Source organism: Erpetoichthys calabaricus, chromosome 3 (genome assembly GCF_900747795.2).
Source record: "Erpetoichthys calabaricus chromosome 3, fErpCal1.3, whole genome shotgun sequence".
NCBI lineage: Eukaryota > Metazoa > Chordata > Cladistia > Polypteriformes > Polypteridae > Erpetoichthys > Erpetoichthys calabaricus.
Window position 1 is genome coordinate 253,593,098 of NC_041396.2, and position 12,636 is coordinate 253,605,733.

Below are 12,636 nucleotides of genomic sequence, written 5' to 3' on the forward strand. Positions count from 1 at the left end.
TTATCTTTAGAGAACCATTTGCTTTGGAGTGCAGTGAGAAGTGAAGCTTACAGATGGAAGCAAAGTCCTCTTGTGGCTCAATGGTATTTCCAACATACCACCTGAAGACATCATGTTTAGGAGCTCCAGCACCATCACTATATTTCACCACTGGTATGGGTACTACCATAGTTTGTCTGTGCCACAGGTCAGTTCTGTGTTCAGTGACACTTCCAAGGTAACTATCTATATCAACTATACTGCACACCATCCTAATGAAAAGAGAGATGACAAATCAGATATCAGATTATTGGTTAATATGAATCTGAGCATAAAGCAGCAACACACACTAAATTAAATATCTGGTAGGGCAAGTCTGTTGGGACACTCATTATCTGATATGTGAGTGCTCGGTAGTAGGACTGCTGTCAGAATGCTGTACACTTGGCCTTATCTACTACAAATTTCCTCCCTATTGTACTGCACTTAACACAAATTTGAAGTTCTTTTGATGAGCACAGTGATTTTTGACCAAGAGGAGAAGGATTTAAGTGACTATTGAATGAAGACAGGTCACAATTATTGAAAGCTCTCAATAGTTTTCTGTACACTAATAGGTCAATCTGCATGCACATCTAAACCCCTCTTACTTTCTTTTTACTTTCTCAGATGTGAAGTGTAGGGAAAGTATCATAATCGTCCAGAAATTCGATGTCAAAATTTTGATGAATCTCAATGTTTTAGACCTCCCTGACTTTCTCATATACGAAGTATAGGGAAAGTATTGTAATCATCCAAAAATTCCATTTTGAGATTTTGATGAATCTCGACATTTTAAACCTCCTTGAGTCCAAAAATAACCTTTTTTGGAAATATGTCTGTGTGTGTGTGTAATAAACACAATAACTTGAGTACACTTTCACTTAGGTCAACCAAATTTTGCATACAAGAATTAGATACAAAACGTAGGTTTCTATCAACTTTTGGGCTATTTCCGTTAACCTGAAGTGGTACGTTACGTTTTGTTCATGCAGCTGCAGAGTCCAATTTATTCAACTTTTCTTTTATAATAATTGTTCAATAAACTATTAATTTGATTTGATTTGTTGTTGATGGTTCTTTAATGTATATAATATAAAAATATAATAATGGTCTTGCGGTTTACTCCTTAAATATTCATCCATCCATCCATCCATTTTCCAACCCGCTGAATCCGAACACAGGGTCACGGGGGTCTGCTGGAGCCAATCCCAGCCAACACAGGGCACGAACCAATCCCGGGCAAGGTGCCAATCCACCGCAGCTTAAATATTCATCCATCCTTAAATATCCATCCCCTGAGTATATGAGAAAGTCTTGGGGAGACCACTCACGATTTTTATCACAGTTTTACAAATAATATAAGATTGAAATTTACATAATTTACAAGTGTGAAAGGTACTATATTATAGATAGATAGATAGATAGATAGATAGATAGATAGATAGATAGATAGATAGATAGATAGATAGATAGATAGATAGATAGATAGATAGATAGATAGATAGATAGATAGATAGATGGCCGGGCATCCTGGCGAGGATGGGGCAAGGTTCCTTACCTGGATGCATTACCTACCATTCAGAAGCATAAGAAAGAAGGCAAGAATCATCTAGCCTCATCGAGGAAATAGGCATGAGATGCCAATGCGGAAGTGGGTACACAGGTGTCCTGGCAGGGTTTGACCAAGGAATTATACCAGGTCAGGAGGCCAGTATGATGGAAGGATGGGGGGCACAACCTGTTAGGGTTATGTGCTCCCCCAATACACTAGGTGGCAGCATCCCTGGGTCTTGTCAAGTTCCGTGGGTGCTACAGGGACATATGATACCTACTTTATTGGGCTTCCATTTGACCGTGAAGTACTTCAAATGGACTATACCCTAGCACCGGACGTACTCCTGGGTAAAAGAAGATGCTCGACCTCATCCAGGTGACCTGGAGTCAGGTGGAAGAAGACAAAGCTCGCCTGTGATGAGTGGAGGATAAGAAGAGGCAATTGTGTTTGTGATTATTAAGAAGCCTTTGTAAAGTTAATAATTACAAAAAAATCCTTTTATTTTCACCCAGGGGTTGTATCTGTAAGCTTTTGTCTAGGGTATGGGTGCGACAAAGGCCCCTACTGGTCAAAGTAGATAACTGTAAAGCTTGTGTAAAGGTATCTTCTCTAATGGAATTTCAGTGTTGTTGGCTTAAGAATGTTGATATGATCAAGTATCATAAGTGTACACGTTTAATAAGTCAGAGCACTGTTTTACAACCACAAGTGTTTTAGGAGGAAAACGGTCAAATGCATCCAGTGAGACCACAGAGAGACGATGAAACCCATGCTATAAGTCTTTTAAGGCTGTACACTTGGTCTTATCTACTACAAATTTCCTCCCTATTGTATTGCACTTACCACAAATGTGAAGTTCTCTTGATGAGCACAGTGATTTTTGAACAAAGAGGAGAAGGATTAAAGCGTTTTCTGTCAACTATTGAATGATGACAGGTCACAATTATTGAAAGCTCTCAATAGTTTTCTGCACACTAATAGTTCAATCTGCATGCACATCTAAACCCCTCTTACTTTCTTTTTACTTTCTCAGATACAAAGTATAGGGAAAGTATTGGAATCATCCAAAAATTCCATTTTGAGATTTTGATGAATCTCGACATTTTAAACCTCCCCGAATCCAAAAATACCATTTTTGGAATTATGTCTGTGTGTGTGTGTGTGTGTGTGTGTGTATGTGTGTGTGTAAACACAATAACTTTACACATTTTGTTCACGCAGCTGTAGAGTCCGATTTATTCAACTTTAATTTTATAATAATTGTTCAATATATTATTAATTTGATTTGATTTGTTGTTGATGGTTCTTTATTGTATATAATATTAAAATATAATCATTATGTTGTGGTTTACTCCTCAAATATCCATCCTTATATCTGAGTATACAAGAATGTCTAGGGGAGACCACTCCTGATTTTTTTTTTTTTTTAACTGTTACACATGCGTGGCAACTTCTTTGTCCAATAACTACAGTGGCTGTCAAGGTACGTAAACAGCAGAACACAGTCAATGTTCTACAGCATCCTTGCTAAAGAATGATTTCATTGTTGCCGAGACTGACAGCTGAAAGTGGATGGTCCTGGTCAAAATTAAGAAGTCTCAGTTGTTATGATTTTTGGTTGGCCATATTTTTAAATTTATTTTTTGTTGTTTACTTTTGATCATTATAACACTGATTTTCACACTTATTTCTCATGGGTGCAGTCATGTTGTTTATGACAATGACGCCTATTGTTAAGGTGGTAGCATGTTGCATTGCGTCATTGTGCAAACCTATTTGAGAGACTGCCTTTGTACTCCTGATAGCCTACATTGGAATATTCAACTTAAAAAACAAACCTTCAAAGCACTGGTCACTGCAAATTCAGGACTATTTAATGCAAGGCCTTTCTGGCTTTGTTATTTTGTTTTTGTTTTATGTTTACTGACTTTAATTTTGTTATAATGTACTATTTTGTTTAATTTTTTGTCTTTCCTGTGAGGTATGAGTACACATTGTATATGAAATGTAGGGTTCTGGGCCCCAAGGGGAATAATTGTTACGTTAATTTCATGCTTTTTACAAAATTTACAAGTCTAAAAATGTTTCATCGTGACATGCTATTGTAGAGTGTTGCCATAGTGATTTTTCTCAAAATCACTTTGTAATACATGACATGTGGTGTCATTTGGGGAGTCCTCACATTCTGTTCCGGAATATCCAATATTAGGATTCACGTGCTTGTGTGCATTGCTTACTTTGGTTCCTCTTTTCATAGGTTTGAACTAATATTTTTTCTGGCTTAAATGCTTTACCTAGCCCTGCAAATCTCCAACTGTGAGGCAAGGCTGATACACCTTCCTGTACACTGTTCTGGGAGAGGTAAACTCAAACATCCTGAGCAGCTATCCAAATGCTTTAGGGGAGGGTCGCTACTGGTGATGCCATGACCAGATGCTGAAGGCAGTTGCTGAGAGTGTCTCCTTAGCCATAACAATAAGCAGGCCCCACGGCCCCCCAGGAAGAAGATAACATTCGTCAAGGCAGGAGAGAAACTGAAACTGCAACCTACAGCTACTGCAGGTCTACTTTCCACAATACAGTACTGGTAGATGATAGTAGATCTGTGCAGACAACTTAAGTTTCCAGCGCATATCATGGGAACGTTATTAAGAAGCTGGCCAAGTACCAGGGACTTCTGGAGGATTGCTGGAGATGGGGTGGTGAGCACATTGCCATCCAGTGGAAATAGGCTGCAGAGGCTTCACCAGCTGCTCTCTCTCTACAGACTCCACACCCTGCCAGGCATGAGTGAGCCGCTCAGAAGGACAGCCCTCAGGACTGCAAAGGAGGCAGGATAAAGAGCTTCCAGGTAGCTGTGGATTAAGAGGGGTGAGCCTTGGCTTAATGCTGTTGGGACGCAAGTCAGGGCTTAATCACACCCAGCTGATTCACCTGGGTAAGAGCATATGATGTTGTGAGACCCAAAACACCCTATGAATCCAGGAAACGTCACTGATGATGCGTCCCAGCGCATCTGTACGATGCATCTTTCACCTGACTTTTGCTTACTGCTTTAAAGTTGACAACTGGACGGCTGTCATTTCTGTTTTTGACTTTTGACTCTTTAGCTTGTTTTCTTAACCACACCTCATCTCCCAATCTGTAAAAAATTTTACTCTCTCACCTTGAGTCAGTACAAGTTTTGGCAATCATTTCAGTCTGGTTTTCCCAGTCATTTAGCCCCTGCTTAATATTTTGGGTTTTTTTTTTGCTTTACCTCTTTATCTTTCTGTCTTTTTCTCTGTTGTGGTCATTATTTCATACCTTTTTGGGAGCCTTTTCAGAGAAACCATCCAAAACATTACTAAAGCGATTCAGTGAAAAATAAAAATATAGGTCCAAAGAAGACGGTAGATACTTGGTCAACAAAAAAACCAAAAACACAATATAAATGAGGTCTATGGTCCAAAACGTAATACTTTAAGCTCAAGTAAAAGATTTTTTTGGTTGATAATTACGATTGTCAAGCAACTACAAGAGAGGGTTGTGGCCAAGCAAAAACAGATTATAACAAGAATTTCGCTAAAGCAATGGTAAAGGGGATGCTTTGAACTATGATGGCTGGGTTGCACTAAATAGCCTCAATGATTTCTCGTTAAAATAATTCACTACATTAATTTCTTTACAAGGAATTTCCTACAAGCATCCTGGTAATGGAAAAAAAATGGAAAACGGGATTCACATGTTTATTGACTCTGGCAAACAGAGACATTTACTCACTGCACTTTGTATGTTATATTATGGTAGATTCCTTTTCACACTTGCACTCATACCTAGGTAGCTACCCATAATTTTTCTACCCATAACCTATTCCAGGAGTGTGTTTACTATATCTATGCTAATGAAGTGATAAGGCTACACTGAATAGATTTCATAAATTGATGGGGATTTGATTTTAATATAAAATTTAATCTCTTATTGTTTTCAATGCATTTTTCATGATTATGCATGGTGAGTAATTGTTGCTTGATTGACTGGAAACCAAGCCGTATGATAATCTGTAAACAAAAGCCTGGTTTCATGTGAGAGATAAATCTTAATACTGTGCATCTTTTTTAGTTATGTGATTTTATCCACATTCATTTTATTTATTTATTACCTCAATCTGATTGGAGTACTGCTGTGAAGGAAGCCATAAACTGATATGTTGAGAGGGGTGTGATGCAGGGTCTCACAATTTGAGGGACAGTCCCATTTGTCAGATTCTATACGTAATGGAATATTTGTCTTGCTTTGGCTTTAGATGTATATTTAGTACTCTCTCTTACTAAAAGAACCTTGCACATTCATTGATAAAACAACTTACATACATACTGTAATTTTACAGCTAGAATACTGGTTTGCTCGTGGGCAAAAATATCTTCCATTGGGTATAATACATTGAGTGGAAGCCTCAATAGATTTCATTTTGATAGTCAGGAATGGCAAGTCTGTGTGTTGAGATGTCTGACAAGTCAGATCCATAATTTGATGTGTTCTAACTGTTAATGGAAAGATGGCTCTGAGGCTAGGGATCTGCACTGGCAATCAGAAGGTTGCCAGTTTGAACCCTGTTAATGCCAAAAAGAGACTCTACTCCATTGGGCCCTTGAGCAAGGCCCTTAATAGTCCTCCAACTTGCAGAGAAAACTTGGGGGTTGGTATCAAGATTGGCACTCACTCCAGCTACTGTAACAAACCTCAAACTGTTCAAAGTGGTGCTGAGGTGTTACCCATTGCACGGCTGCTCTCGGATCCCAATCTGGATGGTGTGTCGTGTGGTGGGTGTGGCAATGCACTGTAATCAGGACATGCTCCTAACCTCTAACTGTTAACATCGTTCTCATTTTAGTTGCTTTTTCCTAAACAATGAAGATGGCTGGCTTTAGATTAGGCACAATTATTCAGTTAGTTTGTGTGGTAAAACTGGTAAGCTGTGTTTCATTACTAATGGAAATGCATTTTTCTCATAACTTCAAATTTTGAAGTCCTTTACAGATAGATTCTACTTAAGCATAGGAAAAGAACTATATAAATAAAATGTTGTATTATTATTATTATTATTATTATGAACACTCATCAAAATCACAAGACCCAAGTTCTGTGTCCCAGATTTTATTTTAAGGGATGCCCACTTTTTCTTTCAGGATGAGTGAGAGGGACGTGCAGGGCATGTGCAGAAGACTGCTCCTCCTCACCTTCTGCCTAATCACGCTGTGGGGGAGGCTGACACTCGCATCGTCTCAAAGAAGTCATGCAGGTATGTTTTGCTTTCTGGTGTTGGGTTGTGGGAAAGAAAGAAAGAAAGAAAGAAAGAAAGAAAGAAAGAAAGAAAGAAAGAAAGAAAGAGTGTGTTTGTTGCCATTTGCTCTTCCTTGTACCCTCTAATTCTTTTCTGATAATTGGAAAACAGCTTGAGATCTCTCAGATGGATATGCTTTTTTATTTTAAAACTGAGTTGTTTAAATGGATGAATAAGGGCAGCATACATCCACTGTTACTTTTATCTTTTTATATTATCCAGTCTATGGCTGGTTCAATGAATGTAACAGCAGTTTTTTGATGCTGGGAAATCTGTGAATGTTATTTTGATTTCTTTGCTTCTCATTTTGAAATTAAATGAGCACTGATAATCAAAAGGGCAAATAGTCACTTGAGCAAAATGAATTTTTAATTTTCGTGAATAATTAAAAAGTTTGCTTTTTGTGTCAGTAGGATCTTTGCTTCACCACTAGGGGTAATGTGTCACAACGAGGCTATTGGTCATACAAAACAAACCTTACTTCTATGGTGCTCATCCTAAGAAAATATTTGCTCATGGAGGACAAGGTTCAGTTGGTCAGAATGACACATGTCAAGTCAAGGGAACCTGTAGCAAGTTGAATGCACTCATTTAAAGCTTGAATAATAATTTGAGTAAATGAAAGTTCATCTATCTTTTTGATTGAGTATGAGGATTTTCCAGGTTGTTGCTCACTTATTTCATGACCTTCTATATTTATATTGAAATCTGAATGACTTAGATATCATAATGAAAGAAACTGTTTACAGACTCACAAAGTCACTGACAGAACAGCTGCTTAATCTGCATCATCCAGTTTCAGACTTGGAGATACTATCGATTTAAATTTCCTCTATTAAACAGCCATTGCCTCCCTCCATTCACTAAGAAATGGTTCAAGGTTCCTGCTATATTTTGCTTTGTATTTTTTAAAGAAAAATAGTACAGTAGATGAGGCTGATTGAGATAATGGTAGAGATTGCTATGCTTGGTTCAGACATCTAAAGTGAACACAACACTCACACTGCCATTGGGCAGCTGCAGAATTAAATAGACTTCTTAAATGATCAGAGTCAGAAGTTTGACTTTCTGAAATGTCATGGAAGAAAATATCTAAAAAGATCATTATTTGTTTACCAGAATTATTAAATGGAATTTTGTATTAGGCATATACCCGTCAAGTTTTTTGAAAATACTATAATTTTTCTCCACATGTAAGATGAAGAGTAGCTTTGGAAAATGCCAATAGTGATTATCCTTAAAGATCCACACACGACATTTGTCCCTAAATTGCCACTTTCCTGTGCAAGGGAAGTCCTTTTGCAAAATGTCAACTACTTTTAATTCTGATGTTTTGCTAATGATAGGAGCCCATACAGTGGTTAACACGATGAAACAGACTTGTTAGAGAATGGGGCTTAAAAGAAAGGCTGTAATGTTTGTGGGAGTTGTAGTGGAAATGCTGTTGGATGTTGTGATAGGAACTAAACAAAATATTGAGCATGCCTACAGCATTTTGTGGAAAGGCTAAAGCTTGTCTGCCCACACAAATAAATTTTGTATTGCACTGAAGAGACTTAAAGAAAAAGACAAGTCCAAACTAATATTCTTACCAAATCACTCCTTCTCCACTAAACTGACAGCAAATAATATCACCATGCAAACTCAGTCTCTCCTACTTAAGAATCTAAAATCCTAATGATGGGGGCCTAATTGGGAAAGGTGGCATTGAGCAAAAACTTAATTCATCACAGTCCAAAACTTTTAACTCACAACACATTTAATGGAAAGTAAAAGAGATGCTTTTATGTCTTTTAATTATAAAGGTCAACAAGCACAGCTGAAAGAATCCTATGGAGAAACAGTAATGGTCTGTATTCTTTTCACCCAGTAGTCTTATTTATCTTCATTCCATTGGCATTGACATCTGGATATGTAGGGAGGAAAACTGCATGCAGAAAACTTGAAGGGGCAGGAAACCCTTTAGTGTGGGCACCATTCACACCATAGTTACATGTAACCACACCAGTGCTTCATAAATTGGTAGACTTCCCAGCATTCTTCAGGATTTACCCTGTATTTTAAACTTTTTACAGTCATTTTGACACACCATAAAAGTAACACAAATGTGTCCTTTCCTATTGGAAGGCATATCCAGGTTCTCTTTTCATATTATTTTTAAGCTCTCCAACCTGTTAGACATCCAGAGATGTTGCTAGAAGCACTTAACCTGCTCTATCCTATTAGAACTATATGTGTGTTTCTATCACTATCGATGGAACAAGCAAGCTAAGTACATTAATTAAAAATGTTTGCAGACTATAGTGATGCACCAAGGCATTACACAATTGTCCAAAACAAGTCTATGTTTCCAGAAGATAGCAAGACACCAAAACATTAATAGCTGTGACTGTTTGAATTTTCTGTTTAGTGAAGCCATTTTGAGGCCCAGGGCAGTGTAAGTAAACTGCTTAAAAAATTAAAGGAACTGCCTGCATATTCTCGCCTCATGAGGCTGGGCATTGTCGTGTACCAGAAGGAACCCAGGACCCACTGCACCAGCATTGGGTCTGACAATGGGTCTAAGGATTTCATCCTGATACCTAATGGCAGTCAAGGTTCCGTTGTCTAGCCTGTAGACGTCTGTAAGTCCCTCCATAGATATGCCTCCCCAGACCATCACTGACCCACCACCAAACCAGTCATGCTGAACGATGTTACAGGCAGCATAACATTTTCCACGGCTTCTCCGGACCCTTTCACATCTGTCACATGTTCTCAGGGTGAACCTGCTCTCATCTGTGAAAAGCACAGGGCGCCAGTGGTGGACCTGCCAATTCTGGTATTCTATGGCAAATGCCAATCATGCTTCACGGTGTTGGGCAGTAAGCACAGGGCCCACTAGAGGATGTTGAAGAAGAAGAAGAAGAGAAGGAGGAGGAGGAGGGTTTCAGTCTGGATTAAGAACTCCATCACCCTTGTAGAGCCACACTATATCACATTAACTTAGTATAAGTTGTACATATTATTGTTGATGTGATGGTGCACTTGTTCTCTCATGGGTTGAAATGATAAACTAATTTCTGTCTGAAGACTGCATGTTCTCCCTATATGTTTTGTTTAGGTTTCCCCCAACATGCTAAACACATGCACTTCCAGTGTATTGGCATGTCTGAATTAAACCTGAGACACTCTGGTATTCTGTCTAAAAACAGTCATATGACACTCTAATAGAAAAAATTGGTTTCAGACTGATAGGTAGAAAAAAAAGCACACAGTGGACATTTTAGTGTAGGTAGGTGGGGGACTTTGGGCACAACATGACCTATTGTTGTACCAATCACCACACAAAGAACTTCTTATGACCTTATGAAGCACCAGCACAACTGTGACAGTGGATCAGACTGAAAGAAAATCAAAGAGAGTTCATTGGAAAAGCAGTGTGCCCAGCTCCAGTGAGGGATTGTTTATTTCAAACAAGGACTGCCAGTCTGGAAGATGCCAAGAGATGTTGGCCATTTAAAATGAAGCAAGAGGAAAAATAGGAAAAATCTGAAATTACCCAAGGACTTCTTGAGGCCTGACTAAATTTACAATGATTTCACCAGTATGGCAGCAGAAGCAATTATAAGGTTTGGTCCAAAAGTACCAGTAGGCTTGGTCTGAAAGGACAGTTAGATGGAAAGGAGGAAAAGAGAGCAGACTATAAATGAAAGGGAGAAACATGAGAGGTGAGAAGGAGTACTTGGTTTTACTGATGTCAATTGATAGATGTGGAATCTGCCAGTATTAGCCAGGCCCGCTAAGGAAAGTTAAGGCTTTAATTACCATTTTTACTTGCTATTACTCTACTTTGTATAGTGTATAAGAATACAATGCATCATTTAGACTCTTTTGGGAATTATGTTGGCTTGGCAGGATGCCTAGGTGAAGCTCCTTAAATGAAATAAGAAATAAAGGAAAACATTTATTGGAATACAAATTTTAAGTGATGCAGAATAGCGGAGTAGCAGTTAACAGTTGCTGCCTCATGAATCCACAGTGCTGGGTTTGAATGGCATGCCTGGTTGCTGTCAGTATGGAGTTTGAATGTTCACCCCATATCGCTGTGAGTTTCTGTCTTGCTTCTTCAATTTTCCTCCCACCTCCCAAAGAGATGGATATTTGGGTAAGTGATAATTCTAAACTGTGTAAGTATGGATGGTTGCTTGAGTTGGATTTATGATAGATTATTATACCTGGTGTGATGGAAACCTGGGCGTCAACAAGCCCAAACCCAGACACAACCACACAAACACAGTCTCGGGTTCAAATAAAGGTTGATTTATTAACCAAATCCTTTCCAATATGTCACCACAAGCACAAAAACACAGGTTTTCTCTCTACAATACTTTCTTTCTACCACACTACCCTCCTCCACTCAAGCATTGCTCCACTACCTCCCAGCTCTGACTTGCTTGGATAAGGGAGTGTGGTCCCTTTTATTACAGACCTGGGAGTACTTCTGGTGCCAGGGCGATTCCCTGATGGAAGCACTTCCGGGTCACACGGAAGTCCATTATAACAGGGAGCTTATCTCCCTGCAGCGCCCTCTCGTGGCCCCCAGTGACTCCAGCAGGTCTGCTCTACCGGACTACATCTCCCGGAATGCCTTGGTGGTTTCCTACTGGGCACAGACATCCAGGGTTGCTGCCATCTAGCATGCTGGGGGAATAAAAAGCCTCCAGCGACGTCTTTCTTTCCCAGTGGGCTGTCTGTCCATCCCTTTTGGTCCTTTCTTCTGGGTCTGATCCTTTCTTTCTCCCTGGCTGGGTTGCTTATCTGCTTATTAGGAGTCTCCCATTTGGGTAAGAAATATACCCTCTCCTGGCCAGGATACCCATCCATGTGGCATCTACACTGGGCTAGTTCCTACGTTGTGTCCGCAACTTCTGGTGTAGGCTTTGTACCAAATGTGATCTTCAAATGGATTAAAATGGTTTGAAAATATTATGCTTTGTTACATTTTAAGTGTCAGCCTTCAAGTATGGAAATACAATGAAATCACACTGTGATTTCACTAATTATTAGTATGGAAGCACAATGACAAGTTTTGATATGAATGGACTGTTTAGCCCACCAAAATAGAAATAGATTATCTGGTATTTCACAGGTACATTCAAAGTAACGCTGTCACTATAATCCTTATTACTGACACATTACCAAAAATATCCAAAGAGAATTACAGCCATTTTTATATTAAACTAACTTTGATTGGTTAATGTATTTCATAGTAACGTTGAAGAAGCTTGTTCATAAAAGCAGCAAGTGGTTTGACAGCCAGAACTGACAGGCAATAGAGCGGTGTCAGCTTTGGGATGGTGCTGTAAAATAGTCCATCATAAATTAATTAATAACAGAGATAACAGCTCTGAAATGCATGAGAGACAAGTTGTGTTCTTAGATTTGCTTGGAGTGTTATAATCAACAGAGCATCACTGTCAGACAGAAGAAGAGATTCCCACAGAGTGGAGAAGGCTAGCATACAGAAGATCTCATTGAATGGCTGGCTTACTTGTCGGTTAATCAATGTCACCAATGAGAATTTGCTCAGCGAGTGCCCCTCAAAGTTGCAAATTGTCTCTCTAAACTGATAGCCATTGGATTCAGAGTTCAACATACAGCCATCTTACTTCTTAGCCAGTTGAGTACTCTTTTCTCTCCCCTGGCAACAAATAAAGTTCTATATATCTATTGTGGCCACCAGGGGGCATTCCAG

The 12,636-nt window shown here is 39.0% G+C and overlaps 1 protein-coding gene across 2 annotated transcripts in view; it reads left to right on the forward strand.

The window, feature by feature from the left end:
- The window catches only part of tafa3a (TAFA chemokine like family member 3a), a 324,761-nt gene that overhangs the window by 188,715 nt on the left and 123,410 nt on the right, over nucleotides 1-12,636 (forward strand). For both annotated transcript variants that reach the window (XM_028798088.2, XM_051925649.1), the window contains exon 3: nucleotides 6,745-6,857. In XM_028798088.2, the coding sequence (XP_028653921.1) occupies nucleotides 6,746-6,857 (112 nt within the window). In that variant the 5' untranslated portion in view covers nucleotide 6,745. The remainder of the gene's footprint in view (nucleotides 1-6,744; nucleotides 6,858-12,636) is intronic.